Source organism: Falco punctatus (genome assembly GCF_963210335.1).
Source record: "Falco punctatus genome assembly, chromosome: 8".
In the NCBI taxonomy this organism is placed as follows: Eukaryota; Metazoa; Chordata; class Aves; order Falconiformes; family Falconidae; genus Falco; species Falco punctatus.
Window position 1 is genome coordinate 24,388,278 of NC_137588.1, and position 24,962 is coordinate 24,413,239.

Genomic DNA, 24,962 nt, shown 5'->3' on the forward strand with positions numbered 1-24,962 from the left:
TAGCATAATCTGTCATACCATTAAAGAAAGCAACATCCATCAGAAAAATGACAACTACTGCACACCCCGTATGCAGTGGCTGTGAATGTACCATATCTGCTGCTTCTCTTTCTCCAGGCTTTCACAGGCTGGACAGCAGTAGGCACATAAGGTAAGAAAACCCGACTGTACATCCTTCTGCCATGCACCACACTGATTTCACTACGACAGTGACACTTTTCAGCCCATGTGTAGGTTGGAAGGCAAATAAGAACTACACTGCTATTTTGACTGTCAGTGAAATAGCATTAAAGTGATCACATTAGTGGGCTGCTCCATGGGTGTCTGAAATGAAGATTCTCTGGTCATGAGCTGTTCATCTTGTTTATGCTGTTTAGGGAAAGAAACAGCACTGAAAGGCAGTATGCCATTTTGAGGGGATAAAATAAAAAAATGTACTTCACTACATTTTTTCTCTAACTGCATCTTTTCACCATAAAACAACAACTAGCTGTTTCAAACATGGAGCTTGTTATAAAACTAGATTTAGAAATGGGCAGAATATAATTTTAGATTTTGAAAATGTCAAAGAATTAATGAAAAAGAATTCTAGGAATAAATTCAGTTTAACATTTATATATACTACATCTACAATTTCTATTTTTAATACACAATAAATTCCAAATTTTAATATTAAGGATTTTATTCCTACCTGCAATTTTTTTTCATTCTGTTTCCCAAAAGACTACGCAGAGTCAAGTCATTTGGGTTCCTAGGTGGCACCACTTTGAATTGGAAGATACAATCAAGGGAAAAATTGAGGGACAGGGTCTTACCTTTGGGGAATCAGGTTCTAGAGTGATTGGGGAAGAGGAGCTTATGACAGAATGTGATATGAAACAATTAAGTTGAAAATAGTTAAATTTAAAATTTATGGAAACAGGAAAATTCCTCTTGCAATCACACTGTGCTTGTATTTAACATTTTCTTATTCCCATAACAACTCTTTAGCACACATAAAACTTTGTTGCTTCATTTTACATTTGTCTGGACTAAAATTTAGAAGTATTTAACTGTTTTGAGTACAAGTGAAGTAGACAGAAAAATGAAAAGAAGTGATGCAATCTGAAAATTATATTCACTCCAAATATTAGTAGATTGCATTCAGAGTACTGGGTTCCTCATATAGGTATTTCCAGAGTAGTGATGACTACTTCTTTTTCAAGAGGAAAGAACAAAAGCAAGCAGAACAAACACAACAGCTGTTGTGCAATATCCAGGGGTAGGGTGGTGGTTCATTACACAAGCATCAGGCATGCTGAACTTTACTTTCCATGCTAGCATAGCTAACTAGCATGCAAATATTTGCAGTGGGGGGGGGGGTTCTGAATTTGTGTTTTGAGCTCCAAATACTGTGACTGGACATAAATAAAAGGAAATCTCAAGAAATAAAACTACAAGATGTTAGAAATCTTTGTAATCCTTAGCAAAATATTCTAATACTGGTTTGACAACACCAATATATAAAGTATATAAAAGAATTCAAACCTTTTAGAAGGAAAGCTTGACTCCTTATCTTTTGCATTGTCTGAGGATATCAACAATGTCTTCCACACAGCAGTTTTTGCCATTTCATCAGAAATGTTTATCACAGATGGGTCATCTCTAGGCAAGAATAAAAGTAAATGCACAGTAAAACAATGAGCGATCAGTCTTTGTCACTTATTAACTCTACAAAAGTCCATGAAAATTGATATGATGACAATAAGTAAGTGCAACGTTAAGAAATGTTAGTCTCTTAAAATGTCTTAGCACTTTAGTATTTTCCTCCTCCAACAGCAATTAATCAGAGTAACATCAATAAAATATATTGTGTCACTTCCAACTAACAGACAGAGAAAAATGAGGAACTGTGAACTTAAGTATCGCCCAAGATCTCACAACATGCCAGTGACATCATTGGACTAAACAAGAGTCCTAAGAGCTCTAACAGTTCTCAGAGTGCTTAATGCTCTGAAACTCCACCTGCTTTTAAAACAATTTTAAAAGCAATCAAAAGCCTTGACAAAGTCAAAGATTTAAGAGTTCTAATAAAAACACCCCAATTAAACAAGCTAATCAGTAGCTTTAAGCAGCATTTTGTAGCCATTATGCCCTTTGCTTTGCCTGGACTGCTCCAAATATGTATTCATACACTTAAGAATAATAAAGTCTTAAAAGTTTTAAGGGCCTGCCTATACATTATTCCTGACCTCATGGTTTATGGCTTGACATTCAGCAAGCCCTCAGTAAACTTGTTTTCACAGTGTTTTGGGGCACCACTTTATCAACCAATGTCTTGACTCTTCTTTTTAGCTGTAGGACTGTGACTCTCACAGTACAGGAGGTCAGATATTATCCACACAACTCTACTTAAGTAAACACGCTATAGATAATAGAGATCATACCTCAAGATAAATTAAGCTAAGTATTGCTAATATAAAATAGAACAAAAAAGGTATGGACAGAAGATGAAAAGAACAGACCATTAGAAGTGTGATGAATCAAAATAAGAAATAGGCTGGGATTTTTCAGAGACAGTTATTTGCCTTAGGAGACATAAGGGTAACCATGTTAAAAATATAAGGATGCCACTCTAAGATAGTGTTCCTATGAACTCAAATTAATGCTATCACCAGATATTTCAAATCTTTATTAAGAACTTCCTTTCTGAAAACTGTAAATGAAAGCAAGTCCTTATGGGCCGGCCACATGCATTATTATTATCTATAAACATAGGTTTACATGGGGTTTTTAAGTTGTGCCAACCCTGCATTATGCCTCACCTACCCTGGACAGCTCCTGATTCACTTACGATGTCACACAGATAGGATCTTAATCAGAATGTTTTAAAATGTAATACTGTAAGAATCTAGTTTTCCTGGGGTGTGTTCAAAACCTTTCTTGGGTCCCTGCTAGCATCAGGGTGAAGGATTTGACCTGCTCTACGTCTTCCTTTTGCACTGCGCATGTCAGAAGCAAAGGTTCATTATGACCAGCCTGATCCTGCAGTCTTGCCCAAGGGAAAACTTCAGCTTGTCCCTTGGGTGTCCTTTTCCTATGGGCTGTGAGATCACATCAAAAAACTAGAAAAGGGCTGAGCTTGTTAAATGCTGCAGTATATGGTTCAGTTCATCTATCTGCACCCTACTACCAAACATCCTCCAAGCATTAAGAATAAATATTGTGGCATGTGTATTTGTTTAATTGCAACTCACCTAAAAGAGGAAAGGTATATTTTACCTGTAATGTCCTTCTAGTGGTAACTGAACAGTCCCTTCCTCTTCCATTGCTAACATACTTTGTTCTTCCTAGAAGGAAAGCATTTAGACATGAGACAGGATATGATGTTGTGAAAAGTGAAATTTATGTACTTCGGTCCTCTTTCCATTTTCTTTAAGTAATTATTTGAATTTCTGAAGATACTTTTCAACTCTTTTAATTTAACATTTAAAACCTCCTATTTTAAAAGAAGTATCTTCACTTAATGGTATTTTTCAATGTCAAATAAAGGAGACAGTTGTAACAATAAAGATGTAAAATTAGTAACACTGAGTGAGCAGCTGTACGGTGAATTTAAAATATCATGCATAACAGGATATATATATATTGCAATGTTAATACCCAAAAACTAAAGTAGTAAAATTTAAGTTTGCACATATACTTTTCATACTGATTAAGTTTTATTGCAGTGAAAGGTAGGGAAACAAGACACCAAAATTAGTTTTAGCTTGAACAGGGAAACAACTTTTGAGAGTAGCAGGAAGTGAATTAAGAGATATATCTATCAAAAATCTTTTTGTGAAATAGTTACAAATTTTGAAATTCTATCTTAGGGGGAGGGGAGAATGAAACAACACCCCTCGAGCACCATGTCCTGCTTGAACAAAGAAAAACAAGTCTCTGTCTTTCAGACATCATCGCAAGGCTCCGCAGGAGGATTCTCAAGGCTCACACCCCTGTTAGGTAAGGAAAGCCACAGCCAGGAGGTTAACATGCCTTCACATGAATGTAACCATCAAATCCTGCCCTAAACTGATGCACTGTGCGTATGTGAGCGTAACGGACACACCAAGACCTCCACATCTTTCCTCCCTTTATTAGATGGCTTTGTAACAGTTTACCCTGGTGCCTGTTTGAAAGTGTGAGTTGGCTCTCCCAAAAAGAGGGCTTACCATTTTCTGGCAGGTGAACCAAAACCCCATATGCATCACACACACTGGTGAGATGGTACTAGCTAGAAGAGCCAGTACAATTTTCCAAAACAGTAGAATTTGAATCCTTTCTGCACAGCAATTTGCTTCTTAAATGTTTTACTATTACAACTATTTTAAAAGTCACAACATTTTTTCCTCCAATTGGGTGAAGTCACTTTGTTCATTCCAGTCTCAGAAAGACTTAATTGATTAACATCAAAGTGGCTTCCAAAGGAGGTCTGTGAGGAGAAGGCATATATAATATCTGCTATAAATGTACAAAGCCTTGGAAAAACATGGCCTAAAAATATAAAAACAACTTAAGTGATGAAATTAGGATCCAATCAAATAAGTTTCAGATCTTGTCAACTGTATTTCTGAATATTCTTGTGGGTAGAATACTTCTATTTTTAAAAGCCGTGTGATAGCAACTCTCCAATTAATTCCTCAGGCTACATGTCAGAAGTTTTATTACTAGTTAATTTTGTCATTTCCAGGCTTCACAGCTTCATAAGTTTTTGACAGTTGAACAGTTTTAATAATAGCTCCAAATATTTAGAAATGCCAAAATATGTAAAAATAACCTCTCAAAACAGACAGTGAATGAAATAAGGTAACACCAGTAGATTTTCCCATTTTTGTTTTCTGATGCCATCCTATCAAGCATGGGAAGGAAAGCGACATATAACCAAAACATAAGGATAACAAGGAATTCTTTCCAATAACCAGACCCACAAGAAGAGAGCTACCTTGGTTACTTTTGGTTACTCTGAGTTGTGATGACAACAGATACTGTGCTGAAATGACTCTCCAGTTGTCTGCTTTGATTCAAGGGGAAAAACAATGACTCACGTATTTTGATTTCAGCCTGGTAGTTTTACAGGCACATAATAAATAGAAAATAATCACCATGATATTTATCACCTAGGTAAAACCTTTTCCCCCAAACTTATTCTATGAAATAAGTTGAACGTGTCAAGGAAAGCAAAGTTACAGTTCTCCAGGTTACAGACGAGGCAGTGAGTTGTCAAAGGTCACATATGAATCCTAAAGACAGAGAAATCTAGTTTTCATAGTTACATGTTCAAATTGTTAGCTCATGTCCTACTTCTGCAAATAGACTTACCAATGAGAATCCTTACACACACCATTTCACTGGTCTCAGATTGCATCTCAGGGCATCCCCAAGGATAAATTGCTGATTTATCCATTCACATTTTCTAGTTTTTGCAGTACCCTTGTACCACCAAAAGGTTATGTCTCACAGGTCCTGGACTTTTCTGCAAAGGTCTTCAGGGCATCTTAGAGGTCATATGCACAACTGTCTCAGAGCACTCCTGCCTAAAAGTGACCACAGCCTACCAAACCCACATGGCATTACCTGCACCTTCACCTCCCAGTGCCGCCACAGCCTCACACCACACTACTATTCAAAAGTGCTGATGGAGGGCGCACAACTGCCATTGAAAATAAGCTGGCACCAACATATGCTACCTACTGCTCCTGCAGTTAGTGTTTCTCCATCGAGACTTGTCCTTCATTTATTTGGGCCCAGTGCTGAGGTTCCATAACACCTGAAACTGATCAGGTGGCTGATACCAGGGACAAAGGACAAAGACCTCAGTCCCTTACACATAAAGTTACTTTGTATTCCCACAGTTTTATATGTAATTCAACAAGCAATTCATGAAGCAGAAGCTGGGTAAAACCACTATCAAATAGATGCAAAACTGGTTAGAAAGCTACAATCAGAAAGATCAGTGTTTCGCTGTCAAAATACAGGAACGTTTTGAGTGGAAATGTGTAAGAATCTGTCCTGTATCAAGTTTATTAGAAATGATCTGAAATGCATATTCTTTGAAAGGAGACAAGGAACCCAGATCCAAAACAGTCAACTGGGTGGTAATGCCACAGGCTGTAAGTAGAAGTCTGAGGATTTGGTTAACAGGGGTGAGCAGTGTCACTGACCTTCTCATTAGAAAGTGGAAGTAAATTGTTTCTGCAGTAGCAGAAGGAAAATGCCAGCCCAGTGTGTAATCGGGATACTGCACAGGTTTACGACACTGCTGAGCGGAGAGGGCACAGGGTGATGGCATGTGACCCATGCATGGCTCATATATAGCTGGGACATGCCATGCCCCTTAAATTCTGCACTGCTCTCTTCAGCATCTCCAGCAGGGATGAGACTAGGCCCAACGCAGCATCAAAGTGCCCCCGGCATCTGTGGGCCTTCCTACAGACAGGCTCATCCCTGCACATCATCACCATCTGAGTGGGTCTCTGGAACAATCCCCAAAAGCACTGCAGATACTATGTTGCATGACAGTATGACAGCATAAGAATCTTCATAGACATTCCCCCCAAGCCTATTAGATTCGTAACCTTAAAAGGACTTACATAAAATACAACAATATTACACTTTGCGTACTGTTAACAAGGCTGTCTGTTGCATGGAATATGCCTTGTTTACAGAATTTTCTCTAAATGTCTAAAGGAAAAACTGATAAAGTGCTACACACCAAAAAAAAAAACCTGAAACCATGACCCACCTCTTTCTCAGCATCTTCCAGTTTCTTTTTCTTGCTCTCAGGCATCAAATCATCTAACCAGCTGAGCTCCCGCTTAGTAAAAAAGAAATCCATGAGTTTTCGGACAAATACCAAAGCTAGAACCTGTAAAGATATAAATTCAATTAATTCAGGAAGTTATTTTCTGCTTAATTAATTGAAGCAAGTAAAACTGACAAATATGCTTGTAGAGGAATCAAAAGTGACTACAGTTTAAAGCTAGAACTTTAGCCTTTAATTTGGGTAGGCCAACAGCCGGTTTTCCTTTGTCCAGATAAGTACAGCTTGAAGCATTTAACAATCACTGAGGTATCTTTTCAGTTAGTGAAATAATGAGTGAGATCACTTAAGCAGCAGAACAGATTCTTCTTTTATTTCTAGCAAGACACAGATCAGTCAAGCTCCTCAGTACAATGAAAAATCTTCCTTAATGAATGAATGTTCTTTCTGTAAAAGGATTATGCACTACTCCTTAAATAAAAACATAAAGTATTTATTTTAATATTTTTTAAAGAATTTTCCCTAAGACAATATACAATTGGGCTATCCACACATATAAACAGAATGCAACCTAGACTCAAACCAGAGGTCTATGTAAAATTTTTCCTTACTTAATATAGTATGAATTGTCCTTGAACACTGAATCAAAGCTATATTGTAACTACCTGCCCACAATTAATTTTTTTCCTTCAGTAATAATTATCCACAAGTGAAAAGAAAAGAGATTAAATTTTAAAGGAAATAAAAAAAAATTCATACCATCATAGGAAAGACAATGGCAGCTCTTGAAACCTTTATAATCCACAGAAGCACAAGACAACTCAGCTGAATTACAGTGAAGAGATGGACCTTTCTAAGAGGAACATGCCTCAGATAAATAAAATCTGGCTGATGCTTTGCAGGCATCCAGAATAACTTTATCCTGTCAAAAAGCTGAAAGAGGAATTTTTAAAAGTTTGCATCAAAATGAGCTGTAGGTTCATCTATGCTGACATTCATGCACTGCCTAAGAGATCCTGAATATCCTAAGAATCTGACTTGTTATTCTAAAGGCAAAAACTGCAGAAGTTCAGGAGCACAGAAAAAGACTACCTCGGTTAGAACCATGAGCCTATACTAGTCCAACAGTGGTAAAGGACTCATCTGATCTCTGGTTGAGCCACCAGATTAAGAATGAAAATCCTATTAAGTCAAGTTTAATTATTTGGTTAGTCATACTTCTTATGTTCCTTTCAATTTTAATACAGATTTGTCTCCCTAGGTATTTCTATTGCAGATGTGCCGAGATGCTAAATTACATTCTGTATAGTCATACTCCTGGAAACATCCTGCTTGTAACTGCTTAATATGTTACACACAAAGAAAATAGTTACTTTAAAATAGCACTGCTAAGATTTCAAGTGAAGAGCTCTTAAAGTTTGGCGAAGCCAGGCTTCAAAGTAAGACTTCAAAGCAGACGTGAATCAATCAACCTGAATGGAAGCTGATTGAGCCTATCGGGCACGTGCACTATTACACTGCCTCTCTGATACACTCTGAGCTTTGTTTTTCAACAACTGAGCTATGCTTCCTTTAGCACACAAAAAGCTGATCATGGAGCGATCTCTTCAGTTTTATCTCCTGTGGATGAGGATGAAACACTTTTTTTTTCCTTTTTTCTTCCCCAGTTTACTTCACCAGACACTTTATCCCAGGCTGTTTTCTTTTCCCTATTGCACTTTCTTCACAAAAGCAGGAACAGCAAAACAAAAGCAAAAGCAAAACAAACCCAAAACTAAAGGAACCAAAAACTCCACAAAGAATGCCAGAAAGCCAACTGCCATACCATTAGGAATGTACCTGAGAGGTTTTTGTTTTTCAGACCTGTTTGGGCACATACTGACCTGAGACATTGCGTAAGCTGCTATGGCACAGTGATGATGGTGATGCACCATTTCTCCCTGCATGGATGAGCCATGCTATATTCACACAGTCTTCAGGAATTTCAAGTTTCAGGAATTTTTATTGAGCATGTGCAAACTGCATTTTTTTAAAGGCTTATAATTTGGCCAGATTTGAGCAGTTTTCTTTTTCACAGAAACAGCAAAAAGCACATCCTCCCACAAAAGCCATCTTATCAAATCTCAATTCCTTGTCCCAGCTTGGGGGAGGGAGGAAGGGAGGGGGATGCTATCACTTTTCCAAGTCAAGATAGCCAGATTTTAGCATGCCTTAAAAACACTCCTCAATAGTGTACTTTCTCATACCCTCGTTCTAAGAAACAGCTGAACCATATTAAGTTGAAATTATCTAAACCTCAGTAAAAGACAAACTACACTTCTGAGAATATCAACCCAAATGGTAAGAGTTAGGCAGAATTATGAGTCTCTTAACAGAAAACATCAGTAAAAAAATAAGAGATGTTGCCAGCTTTGCCTATACATAATAGAGGTAAAAAAACCCCACAACATTTTTAACTCACAATCAAAAATTTAAACATAATGAAAGAAACAATCAGGCATTTTCTTTGCTCTTTCACAACCTTTTGTGCAGTGTAATTCACATTTTCATCATGTGGTTGTTCTTTCCCAGCTGTATTGGAAGATGTATCAATACCTCAACTATCAATAACAAAGGCACGCTTGAAAATCTGAGCGTTTGTGTCAGATGGGCTATAAGATTTGACACCATGCCATTTAACATTGCAGTCATCCAGAAGAACTGGTACACGGTGTACCGTTACCAACCTGACCTGAACGCTGGAGCGCCTGGCTTCCGCTGGGGGCTCCTATTGCAGGCCACTGCAGGGGTGCTGCCCTTCCACTAGACATGCCCTTCATCCCTCAGGCCAGAAATTAAGTAGCATGCGACTTCCCAGCAGTTCCACTTCCCTGCCTGGGGCATTTATTTGCACAGGAAGTATCTTTAAATCTCATCTTCGTTAATTTTAGGGCATGTTAGCCAACAGCCTCATATAGGCAAAGTTCAAGATCAACCTTACCACTACAAAGGCACTAATCTGGAAGCTAAAAAGGCAGCAGGCAAGCAAGTGAATGGGGAGGCAGGGGAGAGGGAAGAGCTCCTGCTAGTTGTTACTCAGTTTTTAGGCTCAGCCAAAATTCCCTTGTTAACAAGGGAGACCAGAAAAATCGGCACCTAAAAAATAAAAAATTGGAGCACATTACCTAAAGGGAATACTCGATTTAGACAGAATCCATTTTCATTTTTAAGCCAGTCACTTTCAAGAATGTAAGGTTGCCAACATTCCTTTAAGATTATACACAAAAGATAATATAATAAGAATAGCTACACGTTTTATAGAAAGCATCATCATTAACACACTTCATAAATCCATTTTACCTGAATTCCCTTTAGAGATGAAGCACCCATGTAAAGAAATACTCCATAAAGTACTGGCATTGGAATAAACTGCACAAACAAGCAGAGAAAGGGAAGAGCATATTAAATACCATTTAACAATTTTAAATGCTTCTAGAAAGACATTCTAAACAGTTGAAATTCAAAGTGCCATATGCCTGCATTAATCAGACAAGTTGTAAATTCAGAGTCACTCAATTACAAATTAATAATTTACTCAGAGTATAAAGCAAAAGAAGAATCTGGCTCTACAATTTTGTTTTCCTCACAAAAATATTGCCAGTTATTACAATATACTTTATTCACTATTAATAAAATTAACAGAACTACATGAAAAATGAAAGTCTTTGATATATACTTAAATTCTTTACTTGAAAGAATGTTCAGGAGAGCATCTGAATAGTAAAGCTATAATCCTCAGAGAAATGTTCAAGACATACACAAAATACTTCATACTGCTAAAAGAAATGTTCTGTTCTGTAAGCATTTAAAAATGGGTGAATTACGCTCCCAGTATACAGTGTGTAGGTAAAGGATATTTCCATAGATAAATACCTATTCTAAATACTAAATACACAAAATGCGTGTTCTGTGTGTTTTCAAACCATGCTGGTTTTGGCTGGGGTAGAGTTAATTTTCTTCCTTTTTCCTAGCATGGGGCTATGATTTGGATTTGTGTTGGAAACGGTGTTGATAATACAGGGATGTTTTAGTTTCTGCTGAGCAGCGCTTACACAGAGCCAAGGCCTTTATCTGCTCCTCACCCCACCCCACCAGGCAAGCAGGCTGGGGGTGCACAAGAAGCTGGGAGGGGACACAGTTGGGACAGCTGACCCCGACTGACCAAAGGGATATTCCATACCATGTGATGTCATGTTCAGCATATAAAGCTGGGGGAAGAGGGAAGGGGGGGACATTCGGAGTGATGGCATGTGTCCTCCCCAGTAACTGTCATGCATGACAGAGCCCTGCTTTCCTGGAGGTGGCTGAACATCTGCCTGCCGGTGGGAAGTAGCGAATGAATTCCTTGTTTTGCTTTGCTTGCCTGTGCAGCTATTAATTACCTATTAAACTGTCTTTATCTCAGCCCATGAGTTTTCTCGCTTTTATTCTTCTGATTCTCTCTGCCATCCCAGCTGGGGGCAGTGAGCAAGCAGCTGTGTGGTGCTCAGTTGCCAGCTGGGGTAAACCATGACATAAAGTGAAGGTTTTATGGTATATATTATGCATAATGCAATACTACTGGGAAGTACAAGTTCTAAGGGCTTATTGCCTTCACTGTGAATGAAATCTATATTCTCATCCTACTGAAGCTAGTGGCAAAACTCTCATTGATTTCACAGAGGCCAGATAATTCTTAAAAAGAGTATTATGTCTATAGATGGTATTAACAATGCATATAACTGGACACCCAGTTTCAGGACACTGGTGAGCTGTCTTAAGTATGCAGGGAGCATGAGAGTATCTTCATGTTCATTTCCAAGAAAGGAACCATAGAACTTCTCCAGCCACTGTGAAAATATTTTTAAATAACACAGAAATCACAAAATGTTTTTAAATTTTCTAAATAAATTTACTTACAGGTGTAATTTAGCAAGACTATTTCATAATAATTTGCTTTGGGCCCAAATTGTAGACAAAGGGTCAATCTTATGAAGATTACTACAGGCCAATGACAGAACACCCTTTGACTTCAGTCAGGCCAGATCTCCATTAGAAGGTTTTTGTTTTAAAAATATTAGATATCCCTAGCAATTTTATTATGCAAAATTAGAATTCTGCTTTAGATTATCATATTGTGTAACATTATGCTAGTTAGTAACGTGCCTGGAAAGGGCACTCATTAAATAATACAGTAACAACAGTGAAATGTTCAGTGCAGTGCAGTATTTAGCTTTTCCTTACTTCCCCAAATTACCTTCAGGATACTTGTCAAAAAGACGGATGAGCCCATAAGGATAAAAATCATGAGCCCCGTGACTCTCTGCTCCCGGATTCCAAGAAATTTTGGCTGCTCCCCGGGAGCGGAACACTCAGATTCCAGTTTTAAGCTATTCACGTGGGAAATGGAGAGGACAGTGGCTGCAACAAACCACGGCAATCCCATGATAGAGCACACTCCAAGCATGACTGCCACCATGAGTAGGTCGAGATGGTATCCGCATCCTTTCTGTTAAAGAAAGTAATGACAGCAAGAAGATACAAAATGGCATCTGAATTAAGGAGAACGCTAATTCCTAATGAGCCATTAGAGACATTTAAAAAAAAAAATCCCTTTTAAAAAAAGGACTTGTAGCAAAAAATAGCTTTCTCCTATGTGTTACACATAGGTTGGGTCAGCAGTGATGGCAAACTGGTTATCTAAGGGGAATTCCTCCTAGTTCACAAGAAATGCTTAATGTTATTAGACTCATTCCAGTTATGAGTTAAGTGTATGTATCATAAATCTACTTTAAAATGGGCACCAAATATCTTTTTTACTTTTAGAGATACTAGTAGGACATTGGAAACTACACACATTTTCGTTTTAACTAAATCTCTTCTGTGGATAACAGTAAGCAGAACATCCAGCTGCAGTGCCAGCTTTCCACTGCACTAATCTTAATAGACACTCCATCCATCCTTACACAGGAGGCAGAAAAATATGTATTTTGATTCTTTCCTACACAAAAATTTTTAAGTTAACATTTGCAAAGTCAGTTTATGCTATAAACGGCCATAAAACCACATCAATCCTTGTAAAATTTTTATGGATGGTTAAATTTTCACTAACATACTTTCATCTTAGAACAGAGGCCTATAGATTAATAGATATTAAATTATAATTAAGTTATACATTAAACTATAATATTCATCATCAGGTACTGTTTTACTGGTTTCCCTATTCAACACTTAAAAGCAGTATCAGAAAAAAAATTATACGAACAGTCAGTACAAAACCTTTGGGTCTGGATCATCTCTGTAGTAGTCAAATACCCTGTAAATTTACCTACAGGAGGATGTTCCTTTGCTTTTGTAGTAGTGGACAAAACTCCCTGGTAAAATCTCAAGATATATGGAAAAACCTGCAAATACAACCTGTGTTTGGAAATGACCAATGATCTGTATCAATTGTGGTCATATAGATATCTGTTACCATAGCTGAGAGGGAAATTTCTTTTCAATTTTTGGAAAGTATCCAGGATCACTGTGCAGCTGCAAGCAGGGGCTCAAGCTATTTTCCTTTAAAAAGTCAGGTAATCAGTCATCTCCACAAAATTTTGCAATACAACAACAAATCCACTGTCACGGTCTGATGAAACAGTGATGCTCATGCAAACAATGTGAATATGTTGAACTGTAATTTTGCCTGTAAACCCATGCAAATGCCTTTTGACATAAAAAAAGTAACTAAACTAAACTTGGAAGGGTTTGCTACAGAGACTGCCAAAAGCTGAAATGTGCACTATTCAGAATTTGCTATGGGAAGTATAAAAAAAGAGGGGAAAACGAGTTGGAAGCAAACAAATCATTTCTTTCTGAAGACAACTTTTACTTCTAAAATGGGAAGCGTCTGGGTTTATGAAAATGTAAGCCACATATCAAAATGAAAATGCCATCTTATTTGCTTACATTATTTAAAAAGGGTAATTCATATAAAGTCAAGAAAACTGAAAGAATCGACTCTAGCAACCTTCCCTTACTCCCCAAAAGTGCTTGAGTCTTATCTCCAAGGCACATCTTGACAAACTCAGAGATGTGTTAAACACAGATATTAGTTACATGCACAATGCACTCAGAGAAAGAGTTTAATTCTAAATCTTAACAGAGACACCTTTTTTTACCTTCTGACACATTTATGAGGAATGTATCTGCTAATGCATACAGAATCCGAGAGCATTTCCTCACATTCATACATGATCTGAGGAACCTGACATATGGGAAGAAAAGGAAGCATAGCAACAGGTGATGCTACACCAGACCCCAGCAAAACTAAAATGCAGCAAGACAAGGGGGCAGCCAGGAGGACCATCTGACTCCCAGATGCCAGTGCTGAAAAAACACATTCCAAAGCTTGGCAGCAAATTCCTGCATCTGTCAAGTTAACCACATGCAATGCTATGGATTGACATGAAGAGCCAGGCTGACAAAGAGGGCAAAAAAAGAACATATCAAATGTCACAATCATCCAAGAAGAGGCAGTGCAAAGTGAAGGTTGTAAATGCATTTGCTAAAGTGACTTGGGATTGGATTGCTGCTTATTAAAAGTATGTCAAAAAAAGCCTAAGCTCGCTGCATATACATGTACAGAAACCTGCTGCTAGATTTTGCCCAACAGTTTTTCAGAGGGGTGATGTCCCTTTTTCTCTCTCCATCTGTAGGCAGCTAAAGTGTTAGAGAACAGAGCAGGATGTTGTCCTATGTTGTTTTAGGAACCCATTGTGCCTCTAAAGCTCAGTTTTATTCTGTTCCCTTCTTCAAGATAGGAAGGGCATTAAAAAAAAAAATGTGTAGAACCACAGAGAAGGATCAAGAGAGGAAAAAATAATCTTAAATACACGGTAACCTCTGAATAGTTTTGCAAAATCAAAAAATCCAGTCCAGTAGAACAACACTGTCAGTATCTAAAGAGGCAATTAATATTACAGTACTTAAGGAAATTGTCAACTTCCAGATTTTTTTATTTAAGTGAATGGGTATCATACTTCTAATAAAGCATAGAGAATAAGCATTTTCTTGATTCAGAATCTCTGTTCCAAATTACATTCATAAAGACTTCTGCAAGGCAGCAAATGACTGACACAGGGCTCAGATACTACACAGACTAGTAGAGGAAAAGCATAACAATTTAAAGGGGTGCTACATAAGGTATAATAAACCAGCATACTCTAGTAGATGAAGCAGAAGAAGACAGTAAAAATGTAACTTTTGATGGAATACCTTTAGTTTGTGTTCTTTCCTATTGATAATGACAGCCGTGATCTGCTGGTCCATAAAGATAAGGATAGTACAAAGCAGGGCTGGAATTACAGCAGCTATCACTGTCCACCAAGGATTTGGCCCCAAAGGAGTAATAAACCAGCCACGATCATCTCTGGTGGGCTATAAAAAGTCATGCATAACCAGTCAGAACTCTAAGGATTATTTACAGTTCAACTGTACAAGAATACATAAGAAAACATTACTAGATTATGATTTCCTTTAAAATCAATCTATGTAAGAGCACAGAAAAATGCTAGAACTTCCTATGATAGCAGAAAGAGAAATTACATATAATAAAATCATCTGGGATATTACAGACTTGGTTGTATTTGATACAATGAGCCCAGAATTTGGAAGGAGCCCCCCTGAACATTACATTAGTCTAGGATTTGGGTAATTGGAGCTGTGTTCATCCTCACACAGAAGACATTAGGAAGCATGAAAGAGCCTGACGGGAGAGGCTCACTTACATGGGCCACTAATCAGAGGTTGTACTTGGTGAGCATGAAAAATTCAGAATACTATCACTATTTTCTGATGATAAAAAAAATAATAAACCCACTATAGCACCTACTTTGTCAAAATAATAAGGCAGTACAACTTATCAAATTACCTTAAAAGCATTTGGAACCTGAAGTTTTGGTGATGGAATCCCAATGGCATAGTCAATTAAAACCATGGACAAAATAGTGAGAAAGACAGCAAAATCGCTGACAACAGATCGTACCTGCAATTATTGAAACAACAATTTTAAATAAAACATTCATGTATGATTTAGGATTTCTTTTTTCTTCACTGTTTCAAGCCACTTCATGCTTACAGCTAAAATCATGCTTATTCTGATACAAATTTCTAACAGAGAAAAGATGCAGTGTCCACTTCACCAGCAGTTAATTAAATTTGCAAGGCAGATGGGATTCATGCTTACACATGACTAATGACAACTTCTGACTTAAAAAAACAGCACACACCTTTGTTGGGAAGTATCGACTAGTTTTGAACTGCTTCAGTGTGGATGACAGCGTTACTGTAGAAAAGAATAAGATGACAGACCAGAAGAGGACGTCAGGAACATAAGGGCCGTGATGACCGCAGGCTCGTCCAACAAACTCTCCATGGAACTTTTTACATTCCTATCAGGGAGAGCAAAGTAGTAGTGTTCTAAAAAATATCTATGCTTACACATATTTTCTTTCAAATTGCTTCCTTAAATTGCAAGCAGATTGTATTACTAGAAATAGTAAAATCATTTTTCTATATTCATTCTTTTAAAAATTAAAACTCCTAATATTTGTATCTAGTCTGCATGCAAAACTCTCAAACCCTCAAAACAATCTCTTTTTTAACCCGTATTAAATTATGAAGTCGCTAAGACATACCATAAAGGCATTAATATAAAACCAAATTTATTTCAAACTGAACAAGTAAACATACTTACTTTCTGTTTACAAACACAGATTGGCACTTCCTAATTCCTTCGAAGAGAGGAAAGTGAGGTTCAAAAGCTACCAAGAGAAAGGCTGCTCCTGGTGCATTCTCAGTAACTGATTTTTTGTTTTACCTTCGCAGCCAAGCAATTCAAGAAAAAGCTACTTAGAATGTACACTATTAGCCTAAAAGGAGACCCAACACATTTAATACCACATGGGGGCAGCACATTCCACAAATTATCTTTTTCTTAAAAAAAGTGATCAGCTAAAATGCACCAAAATTCAAAATCCGTAACATTAATTCTACTCAACATACTATATGATGAAATATGCACATATGGTAGAAAACATGTCTAGTTATTCTCCAGTACTAGTAATTCTCCAGTACCTTTAGTTGTCTAAAATCATACATGTTCCAAGGTAAAAAGCAGAGAAATAAACAGCTCTAAAAATGTGAGCTGCGAGCTCTGGACTCACAGTCCTTTCTTTCTCCTTCCCAAATCCCTCCACACTTAGTAAGTAAAAACAAACATAGCACTCAGAATCAAGAGATTCCAGGCAGCAATATCCTGCCAGATCAGGATCTTTTAGTATCAAATGATCTGGGTCATTAGCTCATCAGACTTACGTCACAATACTGTGGCTTGACATGTTACGAGAAACTTTGGCTTTGAACAAAAGCTGGCTTGGAAAAAAAACAGTTGCTACTTGATGACTTTGACACAAAGGAGTGCGAAACTTTTAATACTGATATAGCAGTAAATCTGGAATAAATATCATGCACTTCTGACATGAAACATAGGTTTCAGGTGGGGAAAAAAATTTTCAGGAAATCCAGAAGAAATTCCCAAGATTCTGGGACATCAAACAGAGAACTAGTCCTGGCCTAAGCTAGACCTTGATGTTGGTACAGCGCAAGCATGACTTTCATCATACACCTACTGAAAATTATTTTGTCACAATCAGAATAAACACTTTGCTCACATTGATTTGGTCCTAGATAGGAAAAAAAAAAAAAAGTTGGTCCTACTGTTGTTTCAAAGAGAGAGCACCAATCTAGATCTTCAGAAACTTGAAACTTTTAAATCAGACACATGAAACAACAGGAAGAAATAAGCAGTAAAAAAGGCAGTGGGCTGAGACTGACCAAATATGTATAGACAACTAGGTCTAACCTTTTACTGCAGTTCTCTAGAACAGGAGAATTGAAGTTTCCTGATGATGTTTGCAAGAACTAAATACAAGAACGTATGAAAAATTGCAGTTATTTCTTTGACAACTGTAGGCATTCATGGGAAAAGTTGGTCAGTTATACTGCTACCCGTGTAAACCCGTTTCAGTAATAAGCTTTCACAGAAGTTTTAAAGGGTTTTATATAATGCAGCTGATCTTTTACATTTATAGTTAAAACAAAATCTGTTATTTTAAATCTCCTCGGCTGCAAATGTACTCTGAAAAACACTGTCAGAGATCTGAGAAAGTGAGAGGAGGAGTCTGCCCCTGCACAGATGCTCTTAGAGTGTGCTGCAGTTTTGAGAATATTCATTCTGGACTGCTGGAATCACTCAGGCCAGCAGTTCTCAACTTTCTCTCTGCTGTTGCCACACCAACAGAGTTGAGCAATCCTTGGTACCAAGACAGAGCAGCCATGGAAGGCATCTCTAGCTTAACTCATGGTAGGAGGACACCAGTTCTGCATTCCTGCCTTTGAAAGAAAAAACAGTATCTGCTAGAGGTGGTCCACTCAATCGACTTCTAAGCATTTCATCTGGTTACATCTACAATGAGGTTTATTCAGCTGTAGTTTTAAAGGATGCCTTCAGTTTGGTGTCTTTTGCACTCAGTTGTCTTTGACTGTGCAATGTGAGAAAAAGTGATAGCCTGATCTCGATACGGCATTTTAATCAAGTTGTAAGTGTTCCTTTAAGGAAGGCAAACCTGAAGTAATAAATGCTTTAAACACAGAAAAGTGTACTGTTTAGAAACAAATTATATATCCATGCAAGCTCCCCAAACTGTTTGTAGCTTGCTCCCAATCCTCCAGAAAAAAATTACACAACTAAGACATACTTAACACTGAAGGTCTACACAAGAGAGAAATTCGGTCACTGAAGAGAAATAGTTACAAAATTCTCCCCTTCCTTTCCCCTTTATAGCCCCAACAGCTGTAGGAATGTTTTAGGGGAAATAAACATTTCTGAGTCTTTCTACACAAGGGAATTTTGGTTTTGCCGTCTGGCAGAATTTAGGACAAATCCATTGTCATTTGACATGTTTAGACTTAATCTCAGTCAAACTCTTGTGCTAGGGTGTCAAGAAGTTTCCAAAGCAGGGCACAAAATACCCATACTTGCTTTAACGTGTACTACCAAAGGCTGTAAAATGCTTACAAAAGGAGATAATGCTACAAAGTCTGTTAATCTTTTTTCAGTTAAGTATATTATATGCCTTATTTGAACAGATACGATCAGAAAAAAATGGTATTTTTTTCAATATATTTGCTGCAGTAGGATAGACAACATTATTTATGCTTATGCCTTTGTCTATTAAGTTCCAATATTCCACTTACTGACACAGTTAGGTTCCCCCATGGCACATCGGATGCAGATATATTGTAGTCCTGCCAGTATTGTAAGGTTTTATTGCTAGGATGTTCTGGTTCCATACAATTGCATCTGAAGAGACAAAATAATATTTGTTCCTTAATAATAAAAGACGTATCAGATACCAATCCTAATTATCAATTTTATGACATATTGAAATTGTGCTTTACTTTGCCAGATAATTTTAGTTCAAATGAATCTAGTAAATGCATGCTTTGAAGCGGTTTGTATTTCAGTAGCTAGTGCTATTACTACAGTATAATTTGCCGTGAAGTGCATATGCATATATAGTACGTAATGTGACATAATTAAACCACTGTCCACAGCATGTTTTTCCACTTATTTTCCTCCTGTTCTATTGACACTTCTGAGCACAGTTTGTAATACCGAGAATGTGCCAGTCCTGTTCCACCCCCTTATACCTAACACTTCCCTACGTGGGGATCAGATGCTATGCACAGTTCCAGGCTGATCCATTTCTCAAATGCAAACTCCCTGTATTCTCTTTCTTTCTCTTTACCAGAATGCCTTTGCGTGCAAATCTGCCAAACTGCCTGGTCAACTGTCAGGGCTCTGCAAGATCACCAGCACCAAAGGCTCTGTGAACTTCTGCGTCTATTGTTTTTCCTTTCCCCACAGCTGCTTTAAAAGCATGCTTTTCATTTTAAATTGTGTATTTTAACATATAAAACGTGATGAGGCAGTGTGGGAGGACAGTGCTGCAAATAGGTAATTTAAAATCAAAATTAAGTCTTTAAGGCATCTGAAGCAACTGTGGGAGGTTTTTTCTTTGACAAAGCCTTCAAAATATGCAGGATACGCTGCAGGTTCCAAGATGTCAAGTGTGCTTTGCAGTTCTCTTTAAACTAATCCCACTTTAAAAATCCATAGTACTATCTATCCTACTAGTATTTTAACATGCTTATGTTGTCTGTAAATGAATTCTATGCTCTCCTCTCTGATAAAGTTTTCAGGAGCACTTGGGGACAGGGATAACACCTGGTTATAGAGCGGAGAGCCACTAAGCGTACATTTGCATTCCAGTTCTAGAAGAGTATGAAATTTATTCACTTACCTACACCATCTATTTTCTCTGTGGCTGTTTATCTTTCCATAAAATGAGAATTCTCATCTCGTTTTGTAAACATTTTCTACATAAGTTCTACCATCTACATTATGAGTACAGAATAGTGCCACTGTATTTCAATTACAATACTATACATGTGACAACAGCTGCATTTAATATATACAGAGAGATATGCAGGTTGTCTTTGTGCAACTCCTAGCTTGAACAAAAAGCAAACAAAAAACAAAAAACCAACAGCATTCAGAGAAACAGAGGGCCTGAGCCAAAAGTCCTTGAAGTAGACTGAATTTTTCAAACATATTTCACGTGCTTTGGATCAGGCCCCTAGTGCAGGATGAATGTGTGTTTAATGTGTAGTTTAAAATACTACAAAATGGGTTAAATGAAGCACATTACTACTAGTGAGCTACAGTAGCATAATTAAGTCAGCAAACAGTACATCTGTTATCGCAAGGGAATATTTGATGTTCATGCAACAATACAGAGGTGGCTATTTCAGGTTACTACTGTTTCCTGTGAGCACAGGAGCTCCCTGGCCCCTGCCGTCCATCGCTGATCGCAGACTGGCCAGACGCTGGGCGATGGCCCACTGGGGTTTGAATACAGTAGGCCAAGGTGACGTGGGCTGTTCAATCACAGTCACTTTCTCACTAGAAGGGAAGACTGTGCATGTCACCAACACTACATGGTACAGCTACGCTTGCTGCAAACTGCAAAGTTACATTTAAAAGTTAGAGGAGCCACAAGTTCTATTTTCTTACTCAGAAACATGACAATTGAAGCTACAGTTTAATACAGCTCAAGTAATTCACCTTCAGATGAGATCATTGCCCTGTTTATTTCCATATCAATACCACTTTCCCCCTTCACAGCGTTCCAGTCTGGCCTTTAACCAAGTTTTACAGCCATTTACCAATGGCAGACTGTTCATCAGCAATGGACTTGTGCAAACACCACCCACGCAGACCAAAATCACCCTGCACCTAGCTTTTGTCACTGAATGGGTGCAGAATTAGGCCCTAACCATAAAGATCAGATCCTGCATTCTCTTGAGAAGATCATCCAAACAATAATCTCTTTGTTTTGATCTATGCATAACATTACATTGGTTTTGGTACTCTATGCTGATATTTAGATGTGAGATTGTATCATGGTGTAACCGTCTCCAGCATCACACTAATTGCTTAACATTATGGAAATATGAGATAGTAAGACACTCCATGTCCAGCCCAGAAAACACAACAGGAGGTACCATTCAGTGCCGGAACATACAAGATTATCTACCAAAATGTGACATTTCATAACAGATGTAATTGCTTCAGTGATAACTATTTCCCGACACAAGTGACCTGCAAGAAGAAACTCACATTAGTGAAATAAGGATTTCTACCTTAATCTTTTAAAACTTTTAGTCTCTTTGTCATTTTTAACTCTGAGAGGTCAGCTCTCAGGAGAAAATACACTGAACTGTTGATTACTAACACATCTTTCTACTTTCTTGACAAAATATTACTCAGAAGGTTGAAATACGTAAAAATGTATTGCCTCTTGGAGGTTCAAATGCTCTTAAGTTATTGTAAAATTGTTTAAAGTGCTGAGCACTTGCCCCCTACAAGAGAGTGTGGAGTTTATGTTATTATCAATGAGCAAGAGACTATACATAACACCTATAAGCACATTTTTTAAGCAACATATTCAGCTCTGAATACAGTACCAACTTAGCAACATACACCCATGCCTTTTAGCAATAAGGAGCCAGCAATCATCTCCATTATGCTAAAAGGCACAAAATGATTCCTTTGATTCTCTTTCATTATGGCTAGGAAGAAGCTGTTTTCATGGCAAGAATATAGGCAGGGAAGAACCTGACACTGGTTGTGGTAGCAAGAGTGTAAGTGCCACTATAGTGGGAAAAAAAAAAAAAATCTCTGCTGCTAATCTCAACAATATACCCATTTCATCACACTGATGACAGAAGAATTCTTTTTGCATCTTTACACTTTGAGCTACCGCCAGACATTTTGATCTCCCAGGAGCAATCCAGGGTGTCTAAACATGGGTGCCTATGTACCCCATAGTTATGTGTGACATCCATGATGGGATGGCACGTATATCAGACAGTCTATGGTGACTCATGCCTTTGTTTTCACAGCAGCTGGAGGCGCTAAGAGAACTAAAATGGCACGAGATACCCAGTCACCCTCCCTCCCTCCTGTATTTAAAATGTCTGTATTTTGCAACTAAGCAGAAATCAGTGGAGCTTACTTTCTTCTAGGGTATTTAAACATAATACAGCCTATTACAAAGTGGCTTATAAATTTGAGGTAGACTAAAAAACTATTTCAGATGAGACAGTCTTCAGGAAACTGCAGGAGAACTGTCCTAAGATCAGAACTGACAGAAGGAGAAAGTAACAGAAGAATAATGGCCTGAGCCTGCTACCTAGAAAAATAACCAGAGCAAGGGGTCTTTATTGCCTTCACATCTTCCAAGGTGCTCAAAAACTCTTGGCAAAATGGGATGGGGAACAAAGGTAGGTTGGTAGGTTAGAAATAATACATTTTAGGACTGGCTGACAAACTGGTATCCCCTCTTGAGCCTGTAGCTCTCTCCCTTTTACAGAAGGATCAAGGCTTCAGCTAAATCTTTAGCACTAATCCAGCTGTAACAGTATAGGTCACTGATAACAGCCCCCCCTTCTCTTCTTTGTCCTCCCAACCACCCCACATTTTTTCTAGTTCTTTTTGCTTTTGTTTCACAAGTCTCAGTTTCATAAATTTCACTAACTTGAGGCAGCTATCATAACTAATGCTAATATTCAAGCATCACTTCCTCCAAGCTCAAGACAGGTGCACCCCCTTAAGTAAGAAATCAAGCAAAAGGCGCAGAAGGCCTGCAAGGATGAGCAAGACACTTCTGACAAATCTCAAACAGAAGGAGGAAGTTTATGGGATATGGAAAAAGGGACAGGCCACTTGAGAGGAATATAGGGATGTTATCAGGATGTGCAGGGAGGCAATGAGGAAGGCTAAGGTTCATTTGGTGAGGGAGGCCAAGGACAAGAAGAAGGGCTTCTTCAAGTGCATCAGCAGGAAAATGGTGATTAGGGAAAACATGGGCCCACTGCTGAATGAGGTGTTGCCCTGGTGACGAAGGACACAGAGAAGGCAGAGTTACTGAATGTCTTCTTTGCTTCAGTCTTCACTGCCAAGGCCGGCCCTCTTGTTTCCCAGAGAGGAAGTCTGGAGAAAGGAAAACTCTCCCTTGGTCAAGGAGGATCAGGTTAGAGATCACTTAAACAAACCTGACACCCACAAATCCATGAGCCCTGATAGCATGCACCCCCCGAGCGCTGAGGAAGCTAGCAGGTTTTATTGCCAAGCCACTCTCCATCGTCTCTGAAAGGTCACAGAGGACAGGAAGGTGCCTGAGGACTGGAGGAAATGTCACTCCGGGCTTTAAAAAGGGTAAGGGGGACTCAGCTCATCTTGAAGTGTGTGGAGGAGGCAGCCAGCAGGAACAGTCAACGGGTCCACCAAGGGGAAATCATGCCTCACCAACCTGATAGCCTTCTAATGATGGGAATGACTGGTTGGGTAGACAAGGGGAGAGTGGTAGATGTTGTCTACATTGACCTCTGCAAGGCTTTTGACACTGTCTTCCATAACATCCTCATATGTAAACTCAGGAAGCGTGGACTAGATGAGTGGACAGCAAGGTGGATTGAGAACTGGCTGAATGGCAAAGATCAGAGTTATGACCAATGATGCAGAGTCAGGCTGGCGGACTGTAGTCAGCAGTGTTCCTCAGGGGTCAGTACTGGCTCCAGTCCTGTTCAACATGTTCGTCAATGACCTGGATGATGGGACTGAGTGCACCCTCAGCAAGTCTGCTGATACAAAACTCGACAGAGTGCCTGGTACCCCAGGAGGCTGCACTGCCATTCAGCAAGACTTGGACAGGCTGGAGAGTTGAGCAGAGAGGAACCTAATGAAGTTCAACAAAGGCAGGTGTAAGGTCCTGCACCTAGAGAGGAACAACCCCATGCACCAGTCCAGGCTGGGGCTGACCTGCTGGAAGGCAGCTCTGGACAGCAAGCTGCCCATGAGCCAGCAGTGTGCCTGTGTGGCCGAGGCCAATGGGATCCTGGGGCGCATCGGGAAAAGCATGGCCAGCAGGTTGAGGGAGGTGATCCTCCCCCTCTGCTCTGCCCTGGTGAGGCCACAATCTGGAGCGCTGTGTCCAGTTCTGGGCTCTCCAGTTCAAGGGAGACAGGGAACCACTGGAGAGGGTCCAGCAGAGGGTTACAATTAGGGGGCTGGAGCACCTCCCTTCTGAGGAAAGGCTGAGGGAGCTGGGCCTGTTCAGCCTGGAGAAGAGAAAACCGAGAGGGGACCTTACCAATGTCTAAAATATCTGAAGGGTGAGTGTCAGGAGGATGGGGCCAGGTTCAGTAGTACCCAGCAACAGGACAAGGGGCAATGGTCAAAAACTGAAGCACAAGTTCCATCTGAATATGAGGAAGAACTTATTTACCTTGAGGGTGACAAAGCATGGGAACAGGCTGCCCAGAGAGGCGGTGGAGTCTCCTTCTCTGGAGACATTCAAAACCCACCTGGGCATGACTCCGTGCAACCTGATCTAGGTGAACCTGCTTTAGCTGGACCAGATGATCTCCAGAGGCCCCTACCAACCCTGACCATTCTGTGATAACTTCACTGTGCACAACATTTCCTACAACT

The 24,962-nt window shown here is 38.9% G+C and overlaps 1 protein-coding gene across 7 annotated transcripts in view; it reads right to left on the minus strand.

The window, feature by feature from the left end:
• SLC4A10 (solute carrier family 4 member 10) overlaps window positions 1-24,962 on the minus strand; it is a 172,380-nt gene that overhangs the window by 3,179 nt on the left and 144,239 nt on the right. For all 7 annotated transcript variants that reach the window (XM_080399111.1, XM_080399108.1, XM_080399107.1 and 4 more), the window contains 10 exons: window positions 19,100-19,205; window positions 16,072-16,233; window positions 15,714-15,827; window positions 15,059-15,220; window positions 12,057-12,308; window positions 10,121-10,189; window positions 7,541-7,714; window positions 6,764-6,886; window positions 3,262-3,329; window positions 1,528-1,644 (listed from right to left, as the gene is read on the minus strand). In XM_080399111.1, the coding sequence (XP_080255237.1) occupies window positions 1,528-1,644; window positions 3,262-3,329; window positions 6,764-6,886; window positions 7,541-7,714; window positions 10,121-10,189; window positions 12,057-12,308; window positions 15,059-15,220; window positions 15,714-15,827; window positions 16,072-16,233; window positions 19,100-19,205 (1,347 nt within the window). The remainder of the gene's footprint in view (window positions 1-1,527; window positions 1,645-3,261; window positions 3,330-6,763; window positions 6,887-7,540; window positions 7,715-10,120; window positions 10,190-12,056; window positions 12,309-15,058; window positions 15,221-15,713; window positions 15,828-16,071; window positions 16,234-19,099; window positions 19,206-24,962) is intronic.